This window comes from Panthera tigris, chromosome B3, assembly GCF_018350195.1.
Source record: "Panthera tigris isolate Pti1 chromosome B3, P.tigris_Pti1_mat1.1, whole genome shotgun sequence".
In the NCBI taxonomy this organism is placed as follows: Eukaryota; Metazoa; Chordata; class Mammalia; order Carnivora; family Felidae; genus Panthera; species Panthera tigris.
The window spans coordinates 686,224-707,534 of NC_056665.1; the positions used below are offsets into that span (position 1 = coordinate 686,224).

At 63.3% G+C, this 21,311-nt stretch overlaps 1 protein-coding gene across 6 annotated transcripts in view; it reads left to right on the forward strand.

The window, feature by feature from the left end:
- TBC1D2B (TBC1 domain family member 2B) overlaps nt 1-19,502 on the forward strand; it is a 65,490-nt gene extending 45,988 nt beyond the window's left edge. For all 6 annotated transcript variants that reach the window (XM_042987850.1, XM_042987854.1, XM_042987852.1 and 3 more), the window contains 7 exons: nt 2,037-2,147; nt 2,972-3,165; nt 5,605-6,099; nt 8,806-8,923; nt 13,267-13,452; nt 13,613-13,734; nt 16,911-19,502. In XM_042987850.1, the coding sequence (XP_042843784.1) occupies nt 2,037-2,147; nt 2,972-3,165; nt 5,605-6,099; nt 8,806-8,923; nt 13,267-13,452; nt 13,613-13,734; nt 16,911-17,103 (1,419 nt within the window). In that variant the 3' untranslated portion in view covers nt 17,104-19,502. The remainder of the gene's footprint in view (nt 1-2,036; nt 2,148-2,971; nt 3,166-5,604; nt 6,100-8,805; nt 8,924-13,266; nt 13,453-13,612; nt 13,735-16,910) is intronic.
- Nucleotides 19,503-21,311: the final 1,809 nt, after the last annotated feature.

The following is a 21,311-nucleotide window of genomic DNA, read 5'->3' on the forward strand; positions in this document are numbered from 1 at the left end:
CAGGTTTGTGCTGTTTGGAACCTGCGAGCTCTTCTCATCGGTCTGATACAGACAGGGTCACTTTCCGGGGTATTTTGAGGAGGGAGTAAACGTTGGTCGTCATAGCTTTCCAGCCTAGAATTTAGGGACTTTATCTTTCCCGTACTTCCTTCCAGACCTTTTCCGTGGCTCCGTAATTCTGTGCCCGGAGTAGGTCGATCCCTGCTTTGTCCGGCACCATAGCCTGGCTCGGTGGGCGCTGTCCTCGCTGTGACTTGGGGCTGCCCGTCCTGTGACTGTGTCCCCATCCCCTTGTGCCGCCCTGTCCTCCTTCCTGCGATTTGCTCCTTCCGCGTGGGCCTTCACGCTCGCGGCCTTGTTCGTTTGTCCGGCCACGCGCCGGGCTCTGCGCTCTGCCGGAAGCGCACGGTGTGTCCCTCCCCACCCCGCCCCCCGCCCCCGCGGCCCCCAGTGTGGCTTGAAAGCAGAGACAGAGGCAGAACCACAGCTGCAGTGAGGGTGAGCAGCAGGGAGGAGACGTGGGCCGGCACTCGCGGTGGTCTGGACGCTGCTCTGGAGCCAGACCTGGCCTGTGTTCAAGCCCAGCTGTGGCGCCTGTGAGCCCCCCCACGGCGGGTTGGGCCCCTTCTCTGCCCAGTGTGTTCACCTGAGACCCGGCCCTCCCCTCGGGGGTCTCGCGGGGATCGGGCTCCTGGTGCCTCACGGGGCTTCCCTGCTGTGATCGTCACCGTAGGGAGACCGTCCTTGTGATGAACAGTCAGGCCCTCCCAAGGAGGACACCGTTAGTCTGCTCTCCTGCTGTCACCCACCCCCTTGTGTCACTCGGCCTCGGGCCGTCGGGCTCGGGCGCGTGCTGCGCTTGGCCCGGCACTCCCTCTCCTCCATCTGCCGCCAGCAGCTCTCACCCACCGGGAGGGCGAGACTGAGGCCGCGAAGGGGATCGGGGCCTTCTGTGGGGCTAGACTTAGGTGTCTCGCGGGCCTGTCGTGACACGTGGTCCCACGGACTCAGAAGGTGTGCGCGTATCAGTCAGGCGTGGCCAGTGGCCCGGAGTCCAGCGGCCTGGCTCTCAGAGGCCGGATCCCGGCCCCGAGGCTCCGTCTTCACCTGGGCAGCGGAGACCTGGGGACGGCTGCCCAGCAGTTGTCGTGGTGCAGGCGGATCAGGAGTGTCATGCTGACCCATAATCCCCAGCAAGCGCCCCACAAATGTTAGCGATTGAAGGGATCACGGAAACGTCATTTTCTCTGTGGGTTTTAGGGTGGTTATGGGCCGCCAGCCCCGCGGCGATGTCCAGCCTGGGGCACGTCTCGGGGAACGGCCCTGGCTTCTGTCCCGTGAGGGTCCAGGAGCCCGCGGCTTCCCTGGCCACTCCCAGCCGGCCCCCGAATTTTCCTGCGGCTGTGGCCAAGGCCGAGGGGCCGGAGCCTCCCCGGGAGCCCCGGCAGAGCGGGAGAAGCACACTGATGAAGGGCTGCGCTCGGCGGCACGTGTCCAAGCTCGGGCTTCCTGTCCTCAGGCTTCAAGGCCAGAGCCAAACGTGTCCCCACGTTTGGTAGAGCTTGTCGCCGGCCCGTGAGGCCTCTTAAAACACGGCAGATGCAGCAAACATTAACCATTGGTGAATTTAGGTGAAGGGTATGTTGGGTTCGCTGTACTTCCCTTCCAGCTTGGCCAGGGTTTGACGTCTTCCGCGTGGACGCGGGAGGGACGCGCCCTCCGGAGCGCCTCACCCACTGTCGGTTGCAGGTGTGGGTCTCTAGTTGAGGGCGTGTGCGGTGTGCAAAGTGGGTGAGTAAAAACGAGCACCCGCAGAAAGTGTGCTGTCTCTCTGCTTGGGAAAGAATGGAGCGTGAGGGACGTGAGCGCAGGTAGGCGTCTGCACAGAGCGGGGACGTGGGTCCTGGTGGCCGCGGCGGCGGTCGGGGTGTCGGCACTAATTCAGCGGGACCGTTTGATTGCAAGGGCGGAATATTAATTATGTAGAATAATCAGCCTTCAGCTGGTGTGAATCGACGGGTTTTCTCTTCCAACAGGACAGCCTCCAGGGGTATAAAACCCAGAATAAGTTTCTCAACAAGGAAATTCTGGAGCTCTCGGCGCTGCGGAGGAACGCAGAAAGGAGGGAGCGGGATCTGATGGCCAAGGTGGGTCGGGCGCGGCTCTGTGTCCTGGTGGCGGGGGACTCAGAGCCTTCCGGAAGCGGGTGCCCGCAACCCTGTCCTGCTGCCGGTGGGAGTGCGGTCACGACCCCGAATCGTGTCTGAAACGTTGGGAGCGCAGAGTGCCGGGCGCTTGGTCTCATCTGAGGCGCCCCGGTGTGTCCCATCTGCACGTATGACGGGATTCACAGAAAAGCTTAAATCCTATTCTGAGGCCCCCAGAGGAAGGCTCCTTGGATTGTGATTTTAGCTGTTGTGGGGATCGATTTCCCACCTGTAAACGGGGAAGGGGAAGAACACCTCGCTGCCAGCCCAATGGTGGCGGTGCGAGAGTCTGATGGCATTGTGGCGGGAAAGGCAGCGTGAACGTGACCGCCGTCACCGCGTCCCCCGACCTGTGCTTGCGTGTTCTCCTTGGTGTCTGTCTTGTCTGAGGCGGCGGCGGACGGGAGCTGGTCCCAGGCACAGGGTCCTGAGAAAGTGTGGGTGCCACACGGGCGCCTGCTCATGGCCCACATGCCAGGGACACGACATGACCTCAGGAACCGGCTCGTGCCCTGGTTCCTGCTGCTCCCTTCGGCCGTCCAGGACCCATGTGGGTGCTGGCATCGGGTCCTTGGTGCCGGAGCCCCGGAAGGGAGGGGACGTGACGGGTGGCCGGTGACATAAATCAATCTCTTGTCCTCCACACGGTCCCCCGCCTCTCCTCCTGGTAGCTGGGGGCTCGTCATTCGTTGGCCGCCTGACGTACCTGAGGGTTGTGTATCCCGCGTCGGTCGGGACGGAGGTAACCCCCGCGCTGTCTGTAGTATTCCAGCCTGGAAGCCAAGCTCTGCCAGATAGAGAGCAAATACCTGATTCTGCTGCAAGAAATGAAGACGCCCGTGTGCTCGGAGGAGCAGGGGCCCTCCCGCGAGGTCATAGCCCAGCTGCTGGAGGACGCTCTGCAGGTGGAGGGCCCGGAGCAGCCGGAGCAGGCATTCGCGAAGCCTCGTCTCGTCAGGTAAAGGTGCTGGCGGGTGGTGGGACCCCCTCCTGAGGCCCCCCGCTGCAGCCACAGCGGCCGTGCGCGGGGGACGGGACACGAGGCCGTGTCCCGGGGAGTAGGCGCCCCGTCCCGAGACACAGCTGCACCCGATGGCATTGTGGCGGGAAAGGCAGCGTGAACGTGACAGCCGTCACTGCGTCTGAGAGCACAGGGGCCCCCCGAGTGGGGAAAACGCTTGGGTGGCCTGGCTCGGCGGCCCGGCACCCCCTGAGGCTCCGACGCGTGCCGTGGACGCGCTCGGACACGCACGGTGTCGCACATGTTAGAAAATGGCGGAGTCTGGAAGCCCGTGCCGGCTCTCCCCCTGGGGTCCTTAAGTAGTACTTTCTGAAAAATGAGATCCGTTGAGATGTTGGACGCGGAGAAACCGCAGATTCAGTCCCGTCTCCTCCTGTCTCCCCCGCTGGCCGCCCCGGGACGGCCCTGCTGCAGGGACCTCGCGCCTCCCGCCCCGGCGAAGCCCGGTCAGCACGGCCTCCCCGCGTCTGGGCTCAAGCGCGCGGCACCCGCACTGCCGAGGCCTGTGTGCCAGGAGCCGTGCGGGCTCTCGGCGAGGCGGGTGCGTGTACCCTCGTGCCGCACAGGAGGCTGAGGCTGTGGGGGAGACGTGCTGGCCAAGGTCACGGTGCCTGGGGGCAAGGACAGGGCCCGCGGACGGCACCCCGGCTGGCGGCTCTGGAGACCCCGTCCTTCCTCCCTCGTGTGCCCTTGGGCCCTCGCTGTGTACATCGTACGTGTTCAAACCGCCTATAACTAGAACGCTGACTGTACGCACGGACTCGTTTTTACTTGATGAAAATTTCAAGCCTACAAAGTGACGGCCAGCAACACCCCACGTGTACCGTCAGCAGTTACCAGTGTTTGGCCAGTCTGGTTTCGTCTTCCCCTCCCCCAAGGTTTTTTCCTGCAGTTACTTTAAGGCAAATGCCACACGTTTTGTCTTTTCACCTTAAAACACTCTAGGATGCGTTTCTAACTTCTAACTGATGGCCCTCTTTCGTAAGTGTATTTACTTGGAGAGAGGAAGTGTGTCTGGGTGTGCACATGCGCCAGGGAGGGGCAGAGAGGGAGGGGGAGAGAGGGGATCCCAAGCAGGCTCCACGCTGTCAGCGCAGAGCACGACGCGGGGCTCGAACCCGCGAACCGCGAGATCACGACCTGAGCCAAAATCCAGAGTCAGATGCTCAACCGACCGAGCCACCCAGGCGCCCCTGATGACACTTTTTAATATGCGAATCCCACCGTGTTCTGTGTTTTCGCAACTGCCTGCCTTCAGTGTTAACTTCCTGAAATCGCACGGGGGGATACGTGTGGCTCCCGGGCATTTCGTTCTTGCCTTGTGTACCTTTCCGGTAGGGGGGGACGTGTGGTGCCCGGACCTCGGTGTCTTTATTCCTTCCCCTCGTGGTTCCTTCCGTGCTCCCTTTACCAGATGAGGCGGGCGAACGCGTGGTTCGTGTGTCTGCCTGTCTGTGTGCGAGCTCCCGTCCTGCCGGGTGTGGACTGGAAGGGGGATCCCCGACCTGCAGGGAATACAGCTGCAGCCGCGCCGGGGCGGGTTTCCGGAGCAGCAGGGCACGGAAGGCCCGCGTGCTGGTTTTCCCGTGGCCGGCCTGGCGGGTCGCCGCACGCTTCGTGGCTTCCGACGCCGCACTTGGGCTTCTGCCGGCGGCCGACGTGTCCTGGGCTGCACTCCTTCCCCGAGGCACATGGTCACAGGATGGTCGGCAGAACGCCTTCCCCGGGCCGCCGGGCGTGGCGTTCAGCCCCTGCTTCTGGAGGCCGCTGCGCCCCTGGGCTCCGGCCCCCGCTTCCTTCCGCAGCCGGCGACAGTGGGCCACGCGGCCCCTCTCCTTTGACCCCCACCGTGAAGGGCTCCTGTGCACACGCTGGCCCCTGGAACACCCGGGGTGAGCTCCCCGCCGTGAATGCCTTTTGTGAGGTGACCTCGTCACGGGTGTGAGGCCCTGGCGTTTGACGTCCTTGGGGCCACTGTCCTGCCTTCCACGTCCCTGATATCCACACAGATGTTTTCTCCCTCGTCCTTCCGCTTTTTTAAACGACGCTTTTCCAACACAAAAGTTTCCCGTCCGTCCAGGTGTGATGTACACACCCGCGTGCGTCAGCGCGGCCGAATCTCCCAGTAACGCCGGCGTCTTCCGCTGTGCTCGGATTCCCTTTCTCTCTTGGTATCGAGAAGAGGTCTGGTCTAACTTGCCCCTGCGCAGACAGCCGGTCGTCCTGACCCCGTTTACGGAGAAGTCCGGTCTCTCCTGGACGCTCCAGCGCCGGGGCCCGGGTCACGGGGCCACGCGCGCGTGGCCGGCTCTCTCTGCTGTCGTGCCGTTTTTGTGGAAGTCACGTCGTTTTATCTTCCTCCTGTTTTCTCAACAGTGAGTACGACATCTACGGGTTCAGGACCGTCCCAGAGGACGACGAGGAGGAGAAGCTGGTGGCCAAGGTCCGCGCGCTGGACCTGAAGACGCTGCACCTGACAGAAAACCAGGAAGTGTCCACCGGCGTCAAGTGGGAAAACTACTTCGCGAGCACGATGAACCGGGAGATGGCGTGCTCTCCGGAGCTGAAGAACCTGATCCGGGCGGGCATCCCGCACGAGCACCGTTCCAAGGTGTGGAAGTGGTGCGTCGACCTCCACACCCGGAAGTTCAAGGGCAGCACCGAGCCCGGGTACTTCCAGACGCTGCTCCAGAAGGCGCTGGAGAAGCAGAACCCGGCCTCCAAGCAGATCGAGCTCGACCTGCTGCGGACCCTGCCCAACAACAAGCACTACTCCTCCCCCACCTCGGAGGGCATACAGAAGCTTCGCAACGTCCTGCTGGCCTTCTCCTGGCGGAACCCGGACATCGGCTACTGCCAGGGTCTGAATAGGTGGGTGTCGGCCCCACGCCGCTCCTGCGAGCCCCACCGGCCGGGACGGGCCCCTCCCCTGCGGGGACGTTGCGGTCAGCTAGGTCGAGCGACGCAGCTTCCCCCGGGGCGCCCGCCGGCTCGGTCCCTTGAGCAGCCGACTCTTGGTTTCGGCTCAGCTCACCATCTCCCTGTTCGTGAGTTCAGGCCCCGTGTTGGGCTCTGTGCTGACCGCTCAGAACCTATTCGGGATTCTCTCTCCATCTCTCTCTGCTCCTCCGTCGCTCGGGATCTCTCTCCGTCTCTCTCTTGAAATGAACAAACTTGAAAAAAGTAAAATACGAAAGCAATACCGCTGCCAAATTCACGTTATCTGAAGCGACTACGTTTCTCGTTCTGGTTCCTCACGAGGTTCAGGGTTTGACCAGAAGTTTGATCTCACTATACTTTCAATTATAGTTGTATACGATTTTACGCTCATGACGCACGAAGCGGATGCTGGTGGCCGTTCCTCGTTCATCCAGCGTCTTCGTGAGTTGAGAAGTTGCCCCAGATGGTTCTGCGGCTGGCTGGAACCTGGCACCTGTGGACGAGCGTCTGCGGGTCTCACGCACATCCCTGCTCCCATAGGCGGAGGACACTGGGAGGCCGCCCACCTCGTCGCTCCTCATTCGGAGCCGGGCTAGGGCGGGACGAGGCCACCGGAGGCCCCGGGGTCCGCGCCGCAGGGGGCTGCGTGCCGTGGCTGCTCGGTGCCTGGTGTCTGTGGCTGACGTGCTTTCTGCACTCGCTGGCCCTGCGCTCGTCCAGTGATGCGCTGTCCGTGCAGCGGGAGCGGGAGATACGTTGAAGCGTGAAGAAGCTGTGTGTGCTCGCGTGAGTTAGGAGTTTTGCCGTAAGCCAAGCGCACGCGTTGAGTTGTGGATGCTGACGGTTAATTCTGGCCGCTCACAGGCCCTGACTCCCGCTCCGTGCCAGATACTGACCTCCAGTAAGGGCCGCGTGTTTGTGTCTGAGTGGCCGTGCTGCAGAAGGAAGGTTTCAGCTGGCGTGTTCACACTAGGCAGTTCCCAGGAAGTCACCTGCCTCTGTGGTGGGGAGGACGGACATGCCGTCTGTGCCCCGAAAGTGATGGGTTCGGCTGCCCCTTGGCGCCCCCGTTAAAAGAAAAAGAGCTGTAAACGGGATGCCGTGTAACGAACGGTTTAATTCTCTTTGAATCCACGATTCACGTGGAACACCCAGTCTAACGGCTTCCGGAAGCCACAACCCTCTGAAGGCCGGCGGATCCCTCCGGCACGCCTGTTTGGGGGCGATGCTGGCGCCCCGTTCGTCTGGCGCTGCCGTGGAACCTCCTCTTCCACAGTAAAACTTCCGGAAAATTGCCCCCATCGTCTGCACCCCATCACCCTTAGGGCCTCTTAACTTTAACCGTTTTATTGGGGTTTTCCCCCAAATATTTTACATGTGCCTCCTGAGAACCCAGAACTTGGGTAGAAGAACGTTGGCCTTTTGTGAGTGATCCAGGCCTGCCTTCTTGAAACTTGGTTAGGGTGACGTCCTGCGGGCTGTGCTGACTGCAGACCCCGGGCCCCGCGCCCCACACCTTTGGGTGCTGTGGGCCTGCTGTCTCTCCTGTCCGTCCCTGCCGCGGCCAGCTTCCTGCGGCCCGTGCGCTCAGGCCTGCCTGAGGCATCCCCTTCCGCCGACCCCACGTCCCTCGTTTCGAGGTCTTAATTCGAGGTGAATCCATCGTAATTTTATGTGAGGAAGAAAAAGACCACAACCAGCCTCGGAGAAGTAGGGTTAGGGTTTCCCGTAAGCGAGGCACAGAAGCCGTCAGAGCAGAGGCGCTTGGATTTCAGATGCAGAGAGAAGGGCTTTTTTCCTCGTTGCTCTGTGTCCGGATCCTGCCTGAATGCCTACCGGGAGCCAAGCCTGGGATCACCGGACAGGTCCGTGACTGGGGACAGTGTAACGGCTGAACCCAGGTTTCCTTTACGAGCAAGCTAGCCATTGTTCAGGCTCCTGCCCCCACGTGCACGCACACCGTGGCCGCGGCTCCTTCTGAAAGCCCGTCGGAGTGGTTGTCTGTAACCCATCGTACACTCACCTCTGGACTCTCTGCGCACAAAAGAGTTAGCTGCATCAGCTAAGCATTTTTTTTTAATGAGGCTGGTTGATCGTTGGGAAAGAATTTCAGCATCCTTAAACGAAAACCAAATGAAAGGGTTGGCGGGAGCAGTACCTTTGCTTCTCAAACATCATTTATCTTAGTGTTTATTTTGAGGGGGAAGGGGCAGAGAGAGAGAGAGAGAGAATGAATCCCAAGCAGGCCCTGTGCTGTCAGCACAGAGCCCAACACGGGTCTCGAACCCATGAACCATGCAGTCATGACGTGAGCTGAAATCCAGAGTCGGACGTGCCTCACTTGGGGCACCCGGCTGGCTCACGTTGGTGAGCCACGTGAGTTGGTGAGTTGGTGGAACACGTGACTCTTGATCTCGGGGTCGTGAGGTTGAGCCCCACATTGGGGGCAGAGAGGACTTAAAAAAGAAAGAAAAGGACAGATGTGTTGCTCGTGCAGGAAGTTGCTTGTTCTTTGTTGGGGGACCGGAGATGGCCGCGGCTGTGTAAGCAGACGGCGCGTTGCGGCTGGCCAGCCGTGTAGCCCGGGCCCCGGTGTGCGGGGTGCCGGCCCTCACCTTGCCGTCCGTCTGTTTACAGGTTGGTGGCGGTGGCCCTCCTGTACCTGGAGCAAGAAGACGCGTTCTGGTGTCTGGTCACCATAGTGGAAGTTTTCATGCCTCGAGACTATTACACCAAGACGCTGCTGGGGTCCCAGGTACGGCTAGAAACACCGCGTGTCAGCCAGCGGCCTGGAGAGTCCAGCCGACACGTGGTGAATTAAACTTCGGTGGGGGAGGGGCTCCCGTGCGTGCTGAGCCTTGAAACAGACGTACGAGGAGGGCGTGCTGCAGACCCCGGGCCTGGCTGAGTGTGACCGGGCGGGGAAAGTCCCACCGGGCACAGCTGTCCACCCCCCCCCCCCCCCATCCCCTGCAGTCCTGCTGTCTCCCTCCCTGGGCACAGGTTTCCCCCCCCCCATAGCCCTGCTCTCTCCCCAGCACAAGCTGTCCCCCCCCCCCCCCCCCCCCCCCCCCCGCCATAGCCATGCCCTCTCCCCGGTGCAGCCTTCCTGGGGAGTCCGGGGGCAGGAGTAGGCAAGCCAGAGATTTCTGAGGGGGGGCACCTGTGAAGGACCAGGGAGGGAGCAGGGAGGCGGGGGAGCCCCCAGACCAGGGACAGGAAGGTGGCTCGAGTGGGACGGGTCCCAGATGGCCGTGTGGTTCTCAGGAAGTCTCGGCCAGGCCAGCAGGGACCCCTGTGACAGACCTGTGTCTCGTGCCGACAGGCTGCATCGGGGCTCTGCCGTGGTCACTTCCTTCCTGGGAGCAGGCAGCGGGGCTGGCAGTCACCCCCCTGGCGGGAGACATGCCCACAACACCCGGCGCCCGAGGACGAAGGGGCGGAAGAGCCCAGGCTTGTCTCCTCGGGGGCAGTTCTGGCTCCAGAGCAGCCCTGGGCTGGGCTGGGGCCGCCGTCCCTGCTCCCCAACTAGCAATCCTGCTCGTAGGCCTGACCTTCACGGCCCTGCGGAGGCCAGCAGAGGCACCGGCGGGGGATAGGCGGGTGGCAGGAGGGGACTGAGGGTAGTCCTCTCCCCGCTCATCACGGGCCCCGCCCGTCAGTGGGTCTGACTCCTCGGCGGTGCCCACTCCTGTCTACTGTCCCCCCTCCCCGCCCCCGTGCGGGAGGGGCCTCCCTGTTCCAGTCTGGGGGTGACTTCCTGCCCTTGCCTCTGGGCCACCAGCAGCCGCCTGGCTTCTCAGCTTCTCTGTCGCTGTGTGACTTTCCTGGGTAAAATCCCTCAGGGTCTCGGTTGTAAATACTGGGAGTAGGCTCTGTCCGCCTGGCTGGCCCCTGCCTGAGTTTTGCTTTAGGTCTGCACGTCTGCCTTCAGACCGGGTCCTCGTCGTGGCCTCTGTCACTGCCTGCCCTCTGCGCCCGCTAGTCCACCAGCCTGGACTCCCCCTCATTTCTCGCCCCCTGCGTCCCTGCGGTTAGCTTCTGATCATTGCCGCCTGCCTGGTGGCTCTCATCCCTGCTCCCCCTTGACCCCTGACCCTTGTCAGGGTGCCCTGCCTTCCTGTATAACTGTCACTCCTGGGGTCAGCCGTGCCCCCTTGTGACGGAACACCTGCTCGCCGGTCACGCCCTGACCTCGGGTGAAGACGTGACTCCCTAGGTCACCGTTGCCCTGCCTGCATCCTGGGGAGCACCTGCTCTGGGCGCTGAGCACCGCTTCCTCGGTGCTGCGTCCTGCCCCTCTGGGGCCGCCCGCTGCTCTGGTCCGGGGCCTCGGGGACAGCGCTTGTCTGACGGGACCCTCCCCGTGTGCCTGCTGGTCCTGTAGCTGGTCAGCGGCCCTGACGTTCACTTCGATATCGCGGGCACGCGGCACGGTGAGCGCGGAGGGTGTGTGAGCGAGCTCTCCGGCCGGGGGCACTTAGCGAGCCCCCCTCGCATCTGCACAAAACCATCCGGATGCGGGCATCACGGCCCCCCTCCTCCCTGGGAGACCAGCGGAGCTCAGAGACGCTAAGCACCTTGCCCGAGGAGCTACCACCAAGGCCCAGGCTGGGGTCTGGACCTCTGTCCACTCCTCCTGGAAGGCCGGGGAGGAGAGCAGGGCCTGGGCTCTGGGCCCAGTGATCCCAGGAGAGTCATCTGGTCCTCCGGTGACCGCCTCAGTCTGCTAAGCGACCGAGAGGCTAGTTTCGCCAGTGTATAAACTGGGAAGTGACCAGTTAACAGGCAGCAGTCACTGTTTTGTGGGAGTGAGGGGGCCAGTAAGTAATGTCCCGTGTATCACAGACACCCGGGAGCCGGTAGCTTCAGAGACTCAAAGTCTCAGATGACTGTGTTTCAGAAGGAGAAGGTCTTACTCCGAAACTTACTCCAGCGTCAGGAAGGAGCCTTTGTCTTGGTTCCCTTGAGCCAGGCCCTCCCCCCTGTGGGGCGCGGCCCCGTGCCCCAGTTTCCACATCTGTCAGATGAGCGTCAGACTCCCCTCCTGTGGAGTGCTTGACGTCAGATTCAGACGATGCTTTAAGGGTCTGTCATGATGTTCAGAATTAAAAAAAACTCGCAGTTACAACAGGCGGAAGGGAAAAACCTATCTTAAGTATGTGGATTTGAGATGAACTGTGCCTCGTGTTGTCCCGGAAAGGGAATCGTAAACTGAAGAGACTCTCTCCCCAACTGAGAAAGTCGCAGAAGCTCCCGAGGAGCAAGCAGGTGACACAGAAAGACGGTAAGAGCAGGATGAAAACCGCGTTACTCTACCAGGGAGACCACGGTTGGCATTTTGATGTGCTCCCTTTTTGCTCCTCCCCCACCTCCCCTTAGGTATGGGCGTTGGGGGCGTGAGGTGTCCTGTCTGCTTCGCGTCACGGCTCCGGCGAGTTGCCCCGTTCGGTGGCTGCTGCGTCCCCTCGGGGCAGTGCGTGCGTGGACTGTATGTGTCCTACAGGGGTCGCCGCGTGGGCCGCCCTGAAGCGGGGACAGCTCGTGTGCCCCTCTGCCCCCACAGCGCCCTGCTTCCCAAATCCCTGCCGGCTGCTCGCGCCTTCTCCATCGTTCCATCCGCTGTGCACCAGGACCCGGCCGGCGCCGAGGACCCCGTCCCCTGGTGTCCCCCGGTGTCCCCCGGTGTCCCCCGGCGCGTTCCTTCCCCCCCGCGCCCCGCCACCTCCCGAGCCGGCGGGGCTGGGGCTGAACACAGGTCGAGCGGTGCTTGCTGCCAGCTGCTCCGCACCCGGCCCTCTGCGCCTGGACAGCCTCGAGCGCGAGGTGCCGCCTGCCGCCTGACGGATACGGGGCGCTTCTCGCGCCGTGGGGGTGGCTTCTCGCCCCTCCTCTTCAGCCCAGCCCTACCCCTCCTGGCAGAAGGAGTCTGTTCCCGTCACTCGTCCCGCGGTTCCTCGTTCTGGGGGCACTTGCCCTTCACTCATCCCGTGGTCACTCGTTCCGCGGTCACTTGTCCCGCATTCATCCCGTGGTCACTCGTTCCGTGGTCACTCGTTCTGTGGTCACTCGTTGTGCAGTCACTCATTCTGGGGTCACTTGTGCCGTGGTCACTCATCCCGGGGTCACTTATCCCGCGGTCACTCATTCCATGGTCACTTGTCCTGTGGTCACTCGTCCTGGGGGCACTTGTCCCGCAGACACTCGTTCTGGGGGCACTTGTCCTGCTCTCATCCCGTGGTCACTCGTTCCATGGTCACTCTTTCCGTGGTCACTCGTTCCATGGTCACTCGTCCCACGGTCACTCATTCTGGGGTCACTTGTCCCGTGGTCACTCGTCCCAGGGCCACTCATCCCGTGGGCACTTGTCCCACAGACACTCGTTCTGGGGGCGCTTGTCCCGCACTCATCCCATGGTCACTCATTCCGCGGTCACTCGTCCCGTGGACACTCGTCCTGGGGTCACTCGTCCCGCAGTCACTCGTTATGTGGTCACTTGTCCGGTGGTCACTCATCCCAGGGTCACGTCCCACAGTCTGCTGTCCTCCGTTGCCCACCTTCAGCCCCTGAAGGTGGCCAGCACTGGCCCGAGCCCCGGCCTCAGGCGCGTGCTGTCCCGGCGCCGTCGTTCAAATGCGCAGGCGCGGTCTTTAGCGGGTGGTGCTGACCCTGCCCACCGAGAGGGGCGAGGCTTCCGGGGAGACCCCTCTAGGGGAGCACGCACCGGCTGCATCACGTGGCGCCCTCGCGTGCCCTGGAGCGGTCTGTGCAGGTGTCCTGGGGCGGCAGCCGCTGCCAGGTGCAGGCAGTGCTTCGCGCCCTGTGACATCGGTGGGACGGCTGTGCTGCTGTCACAGTAACTCTTGGGCCTGGGACTCGGTTGTGACCCATACACCCTAGGTCTCGCGTGCAGCGGCCGGGCCGACTCTTCTCCCGGCTCAGTAGCGGATCATAGCGGCCTGCGCTCTTGGGTGTTTGGGGCACACGAGTGGGTTTCAGGCCCGGGGGTGGGCGCGCCTGCGGGCGTGAGGTCCCCCGTGCGCGGCTCAGGCGGCGTGGCCGAGCGCACCCACTCCTCCGCCTCCGACCCCTCCCCAGGTGGACCAGCGGGTGTTCAGAGACCTCCTGAGCGAGAAGCTACCCCGTCTGCACAGCCACCTGGAACAGCACAAAGTCGACTACACCCTCATCACGTTCAACTGGTTTCTGGTGGTGTTCGTGGACAGCGTCGTGAGTGACGTCCTCTTTAAGATCTGGGACTCCTTCCTCTATGAGGGACCAAAGGTGGGTCTGTTCGCCGGGTTTCTGGGCAGCGCGGTGGTGGCCAGCTGCCCGGGTGCGTGAGGGGCCGCCGTGGGGCCGGGGTCACAGGCCGGGGTCACAGGCCCGCCCCGGCCGGGCCCAGGTGTGCCTCTGCTCACAGGTGTCTCTGTCCCGCCCACAGGTCATTTTCCGCTTTGCCCTGGCTCTTTTTAAATACAAGGAGGAGGAGATCCTGAGGTTGCAGGACTCCATGTCCATTTTCAAGTATCTCCGTCACTTCACGCGCACTGTCCTCGACGCCAGGTGCGTCCTTGGGGGCGGGGGGCGTGGCGAGAGCGGGAGCGCTGGTCCCTGCTTCCCGAGGAAAGGGTGGGGACAGGCTGGGGACACCAGGTGGCCTCCAGTGATGGGGAGGGGCGGGGGGAGGATAGAGGACAGTTTATTTTTTCCCCAATGAACATCAGTCCCAGCAGCAAAGCAGCATCTTTATTTGTCCAGCGAGCCTTTACTGAGCGTCCGGGGCACGGGGGCCACGGTGACGGAGGACGGACATCTCACGTGAAAAACCTAGGGGAGACCACTGGCGTGACAGGCTCAGGGCTGCCGTGGGGGGAGCCCAGATGGGACAAGTGCAGGGGAAAGGTGGGGGTGAGCGGGGCCGGGGGGACCCCAAGGAGAGGGTGTCCTGGGCAAAGGGGTCCTGAGGAGTGGAGGTGAGAGGCAGCGGGTCTGGGGCCGTGGCGGAGCAGGACGGGCTTCATGCCCCAAGTGTCGGGAAGACGGGAGGGCTGGCACCGGAGAGGAGACCCGGGGCCTGGGGAGGGGGGGTGGGGGGCGGAGGGGGTAGGCTAGAGCGTGGAACAGGAAGCGGAGCTTGGGGAACCCCGGGCTTCTGGCCCGGGCCCCAGGCCCCAGCGGATCGTGTCCGTGTTGCGCGTGTGCCCCCGACCGCGTTTGGCGGCTGCCCTGGGGACTCGCCAGGGGCTCCCACGGCCAAGGTGGGGTACAGTTCACTGCCGCCCATGTGGTACAGGGCCGCCTTTCCCTGCACGTGACCGCGTTCCGTGTCAGGTTTGTCTACCCGTGAGGAAGCCTTGAGTTTTTCCGCAGAGAAGCGTCTGTGGCTCACATACGTTTTCAGATTGGTTTTTAAATTATTTCTGAGAGAAAGAATGCAAGCAGGGGGAGGGGCAGAGGAAGAGAGAGAGGGTCCGAAGCAGGCTCCGCGGCGTCAGCGCAGAGCCCGATACAGGGCTCGAACTCACAGACTGCCGGATCGTGACCTGAGCCAAAGTCGGACGCTTAACCGACTGAGCCCCCCAGGCGCCCCTCAGACTTTTTGGACTGTAGCTCGTAAGACCGTTTCATATCAGAACGTGAACTGCCCGTGCCACAGTGTATAGAAGTGAAACGGTTTGTTGAAATGTTTGTGGTTCTTGCTAAAGGTCCGTGTTAGATGTTGAGGTTTCTAACTTCCTGTTACAAAACGCTTGTCATGATTCACCACGTGGGTTTCTCGTCCACTGATGTGTCACAACCTGCTTGAAAGCCCGCAGGGCCCCCCAGTAAGCTGGCAGGTGCCCCTCTTCTTGGCTGGCCCCGCGAGAAGCCGCAGGCCCTCAGGGCACCGGCGCTGGGGGAGCCCGGCCGCAGGAGGGCTCCGGGGCAGGGGCTGGGCCCAGGTCCCGGGAGGGGACGCTGCGAGCAAAGGGGCTGATGGCTGAGGCCACGCCCGACAGCCCAGAAGGCATCGCGGTTTGTAAGGATTTTCAGGCAGCTTGACGTATCGGCGGTAGCGGCCTCGGTTTCGCCAAATGAAAAGCCAGGGAGCAAAGCCTGAGAGAGAGCAGGCCGAGAGCGTGCGCCACCCTTCCATCAGGTCAGGGTCCCCTAACCTCCCTTCGGGCCCAGGCTGCAGGATGTGCCCCCCCCACCCTCCCGGCAGCGCCTCCCGCAGGCTCTGCAGCGCCACCTCGTGAGCGGCCTCGGGCACAGCCGCCCGGCCGTCGGCCTCAGAAACTCCGTCCCCGTGGCTGGGTGGCGACCCGGGCGTTTCACTCGGCTCCCCAGGCTGGCGGGTCCAGGGGAGCAATTGCACATAACCGAGCGGCTCCGTAAGAAAGGAGGGCGCGGGTGCTGCGTCCGGCGTGCTCAGGAGACAGCGGGTCGACGGATTAAACCGGTCTCGAGTCGGGGCCCCTGGGGCCTTCAGCCTGGGCTGACCATGGGATAGCTCTCATCTCCTGACCGGGCCGCAGAGCGGAGTGTTCTGCCCTGCCCGCTGGGCTAACAGGCCCCGGCAGCACGGTCCCACCAGAGGCTCTGTGAAAATAACCTAGTGTTGTCTGCCTCCCATAGAGGGGGCTGGAGGCCGGCTCTCAGGTGCGTGGAGTCTGCGACTCGTGGCTGTAGGAAAAGGAGCTGGTCGTGTGGCCCTGGGTCCCGGGTCTGGGCTCACATTTCCGTTCACAGACCCCTGCGGCCCCGGCCGGCAGAGCCCAGTAGGAGGCACGGCTCTGTGGAGGCCTGTCCTGTTCTCCCACCTGCCCGTGTTCTAGAACAGCCTGGGAAGCTTGGCATTTGAAGGTGGCCTTCCTGACCTTCGACCTCACACAGGGAGTCCTCTGGAGTCCGGCTAAGGAGTAGGTGTTTGGAAATTCAGTAGGGAGAAATGCCAAAGGCTACACCCTCCCTTCACATTACACCTTCTAGAATAAACTTCTGTCAAGGCAGCCCACGTGGGTGGATGGTGGCAGGCCACCCGTGGCCGCTGGCTCTGTCCTCACAGCCTCTCCTGGGTCTGGAGGTGCGCCAGGGCCCTGTGGCCGGGAAGACAAGCCCCTGGACTGGACGAATCAGGGGCCGCACCCGGCCCCGGGCCCTGGGGCACCTTCTCATTCTGATCTTACTAAACCACTGGCCAGCAGCTACAGCCCCGTTTCTGTGATTTTAAACCGTTTACTGTAAATCGGTGCCTTGATCCCAGGATAGTAGGAAACCCATAGAGTCCACGTCTGTCTGCAGACGTGCTCGAGCCTCGTTGTGTGGCTCCTGGGTATGACGGTGCCCGTCAGGTGGGCCTGGGTATCCGCTGCTCCCTGGTCAGGCCCGAGACGGCCCTCCGGGCCATCCTTCTGCTGGTCCCGAAGGCTCGGGCTCGGGCTCGCCGGCCCTGCAGTCACAGGCAAGTGCCGGGCGCCGTCCTTGTGTGCGTGTTGTGGTGGCAGCTCTGGTGACCCCAGACCTCGGGAAGGTCACTAACGTATCCCAGCCTTTCGACGAGGAATCAGAAACCAGAAAGGGAAGGGACGTCACCTGCCCCGCGACACAGCGAGCGCGCGTCTGAGCCCAGGCCGCGGCCCAGGGCCGGCCCCGTGGCCTGTGCGTGAGAAGGGCTGGCCTCCAGGCGATACACCCGCTGGGGTCCCATCCCGTGTCCTGCCCCGCTGACGCTCCGGCCCTGTCCTGCGTCCTTCCAGGAAACTGATCAGTATCTCCTTCGGGGACCTGAACCCGTTCCCCCTGCGCCAGATCCGGAACCGGCGCACCTACCACCTGGAGAAGGTCCGGCTGGAGCTGACGGAGCTGGAGGCCATCCGGGAGGACTTCCTGCGTGAACGGGACGCCAGCCCTGATAAGGGTGAGCTGGTCAGCGATGAGGAGGACACCTGAGTCCCCGTCCCCACCCCCACGATGCTGCTCTTGCCCTCACAACCGAAGGGTGCCAAAGGGTGACCGCGGAGACGTCCCTGCTCCTTTGAAAGCCCGAACGTAACGCCCGTGGTCTCTGGAGGTCTGCCGGGCAGACATCCAGGGCCACGCCGCACTTTCTCCTCTCCACTCGCGGCGGGGTTTGTCCCGTTTACGACCGTCTTCCGTGCCGTGGCGCGTGGCTGCGCGCGCCCCCAGGTGAACTGGCTGGATGTTTTCCAGGCCCTGTTGACAGCACGTGTCAGCTGGGTGGGTCATTGGCTCGTGCCCTCGGGACCCCGTCCCGGGCGCCTCCCTGTCTCGCTCCTCCTGCACCCGGTGCAGCCGAGGGCCTCCGCCGGCCGAGCAGCCACACTGTGCTTCGCGCGCTCCCGGGCCACAGTGTGGCTGCTCCGGGGGCACGAGGGTAGTGAAGAGGGGCCTTTCCTAGAAAAGCAAGTGCGTCCCACGCTCAGAAGCGGCCTGTAGAAAACCCACACACCTTCCCTGCGGGCGGGCGGCCTTGCCTCAACTCTGGAACGGCCCTGGCCCTTCCGTGCACAGCATTTCAAGCAGCGAAGGGCCTGGCTTTCCAGACAGCCCTCACTCCCTCCTGGGCACCAGCTTGGGCTCGCCTGCCCTCAGCCTGCCCTCTGCCTGGCGCAGATCTCCGTGAGGTCCTTCTGTGGAGGGAGCCGTCCCGCAAAGCAGGCCCCGCCCTGGGGCCTCGGTAGAGGGGACAGGGCAGGGCCGTGGTGCAGGTTCCAGGCGACGGTCGAGGTCTCCTCCGCCTGCTGGCGTGGGGGGAGGCAGCTGCCGGGGCTCGGGGCGCCGCTCGGGTCCCCTCCCCAGTGCTGCCCACGGGCATCCGCTCTGGCGGCGTCCTTGTTCATCCCCGAGGCCGTGGGGGGTCACGCCGCCCAGGCCGCTCCGGAGACGGAGCGCTAGCCGTTTGAAGCCCCGGAGAGAGGCTTTGCCCAAGGAAGCGGACTTCTGCCTTATCACAGCGAGGACCGTCCCTGACGCGGACGTGTGACACCGTTTCCTGGCACAGTATTGCTCAAATAGGAAAGAAATGACTTCAAGTGGGATTTTTACACTACCTGGAGAAGTTGGAGACAGCCCTTAGTTGATGTGTTCGATGCGGCCTGAGTGCTGAACCGATGGAATTTGAAGCGCTTTTTTCCCAAGTAGGGATGTCCCGTCGCCAGCGTTGAGCAGGGTCCAAGCCGGGTCCGCATCTCCACGGACCGAGTTTCCGTCCGTAGGTTGGTTGACTTGATTTTCGGGTATCAGACACGTTGCACCATTGTTCGTTTCCTGGGAGCGGCTGGTGGCGTCCTCACTGCCGTTCGCGGACCCCCTGCCCTGGCCCCCACGCAGCTGCCGGCCTGGGGACAGCGGTGAGGATGTGCGGCCGGATCAGACCGTAGTTTCCGGATCGATTTCCCGGAGGTGACGGTGCCGCTGGTTTTGTCCGTCTTGCCCCAGAAAGATGCATCTTAAAAACGTGGGTCGGGCCCAGGTTCCCGCTGTATGTGGCTGGAGTCGTGGTTTCAGGGAGCGGCTGGCCGGGCTGTGCTGCTGCCTCCAGGCAGTCGTCCGAGGCCGGAAGTTGGTGTGAAAGCCGAGGGGTCGGGGCAACGGGCCAGGGGTGCTGGCCTCCGGGTGTCCGGACGGGACAGGATGGGGCCGTCGCTCCAGAACCACAGGGCCCGGAACGGCCGCCTCTCCTGCCCCCTCCACCGGGCGGGCAGCGTCCCGATGGGGCAGCCTCAGCACCGGCCCGGGGCCCCTGCAGGCTGGGTCTCGTGGCGACGCTTCTGGCCCAAACGCGCGTACCGTGGCCAAGGGGATTCCCTCAACGCGTTGGGGGGGGGGGGGGCACCTGCCAGCTTGCACGTGGATGTGTTTTTGTTTCATGGGTTGAACATGTTAATACTTTTGTATATTTTTTCACTACAGTTTATATTTTTATAGACTTTGTATCGAGGTTTTTCTAGATGACGTACGTCTATTTTATATGACGAGTCTTGTGTACGGCTCCCTGTATTTGTGTATAAACCTGAGCACGACGTGGCTCCCCACTCCTGGGCCCCGGGCATCCCGCCTCTGGCTCATGCTGGGGCCGCTTCCCTGGGCAGCACCTCCCTGGTCACTTGCGGCCATGCGGACAGCTGTCCGGCACCCGCTGGGGCTGGACCGAGACTGGATTCTCCTCCATTGTATCAATATAGGAAATATTCTAGGCAGATAGCCAGCGCGTTTTCCTTTTTGAAGCTAAACGTGTGTATTGCACAAATCCCCACCCTTGGCTTTGTGCCGCGTGGTCTTCCCCGGGTGCCCTGGGCGGCGGCCAGCCTGGGGAGGGGGGGGGTGCCGGCAGGGGGGCTGCTGGCAGGTGACTTTCCTTCATGTCTCTGCAGCTTCTGTGCTCGTCTTCCAGTTAAACTTTGGAACGGTCCTACTAAAAAGCCAAATAAACTAATTTGTATAACATTGTGGTTTGAAATGTGGTTATAATCGCTTGTGATGGGGCTCACCCCAGGGCTTAGGGGGGACAGGGGCCTCCCCGACCTGCCAGCAGGGTGTTTAGGTCCGTGCCCTTGGTTTGCTCTTTCGGGGTGTGTGGGACGAGACGCCTCGCCTCGGTCAGCGGTGCAGCCCCGGCAGCCGAGGCCGAGCTGGCAAATGGGGGGGGCCTCGGCCGGGAGCCGCCCTGGGTCTGGAGCAGCCCCCCGGGTCACAGCTGTGCCGTGCCCCGCCTGAGTCATGGGTTGTTTGCCTCTCGTCTGGGCTGACGGCTCGGCTGCCACCGGGGACGCCATCCCCCTCAGCCCCCATCATCGGAAAAACACACCACAATGATTAAGACCAAATGTCTTTCCACGGTGTGGGGGAGGGGGCTCCAGGGAGGGTTCCCGGACAGAGCAGACGAGGGCCCGCTGAGAGTCTCCAGGTCAGACTCTGTGAGGCTGGGGGTTCCTGCGGCCACAGCAGCGGGAGCGGAGCCGGCACTGGGACCCCCGGGCCGTGCCCTCTGGCTCTCGCCCCTGCTCGGTGTGGGTCAGGCGCCCGTACGGAGGCCGTCACAGAGCGTGGGTCCCCAGAGCTGCTGCAAACACAGGAAGGAAGCCTGCTGCCCCTCCCCCAGCGCAGGATCCTGGGACTCTCTCAAGCCCCCGTGACTCGCTTTCCTGAAGTGACCTCAGAGTGACTAGCTCTGCCAAAGCCGTCTTCCTGCTGGGGGCAGCCCAGAGCTCAGGTGGAAGGGGGCTTGGGCCAGACCCACGCAGAGCGGGCGGGGCTCTGCAGCCGGCGGCGAAGGGGTGTTACCGGAAGGGTGCTGTGTGCGGAGAACGGGAAGCCGGGGAGCGGCTGGGCACCTCTCCCTCCGTGCCTTCCACGTAGGGACCGGTCCCCGTGACAGACGCCTGCTGGTGGCTTCGGCCTCTGATGCACAAGTGGCCGCGTGGCCCTCGCTACCGCGGCCTAAGGACCGCCGTGAACGGCACATGCCGTGGAACTGAATGCGGTGTCCCCCGGTGTGCACGGGGCGGGGGGCCGGGGCCTCTCTCAGCCTCGGTGTCCCCCCCGTGAAGAAGGGGTCTACGCTCTCCAGGAGTAGGGCTTGTGAGCACCGTGTAAGAGGGTCAAGTTCAAGACTCCTAGCCAGAGGTAAGGGTTGGAGCCTACCCAGGCCACTTCCTGGAGGAGCAGCTGGGCCGCCCCCCCCCCCCCCAGCCGCCTCATTCCTGGTTCGAGCCCAGAATACTCCCCAGAGCACCCGGTGCCCACCTGCCATCTGCTGTTCACGCCTGCCTCCGTGGACCTAGGTCTGTCCGGCAAGAAGGGGGCTCTGGTGGGCAGGTGTTAGGTCACGGGTCAGCGTCACAGGAGCCCAGCAGCTGGGGTTGGCGGGGCAGGAACCCCCCCCCCCAAATCTGTCTCTGAACATGGAGATGTGGGAAAGGGACAAGCGGGGACCAGGAAGGATGTGGCCGCCCATCTGCTCCTACCTGCACCCCGTCTCTCCCCCTGGTGCAGGTAACAGCCGAAGTGGCGAGGGCCAGGAACCAGACAGGGCGTCCCGGACCCCATCGCCATCATCCAGGAACCAGACAGGGTGTCCCGGACCCCATCGCGATCATCCCAGGGGACAGCCCCTGCTGGAGACCAGAGGGCCTTAC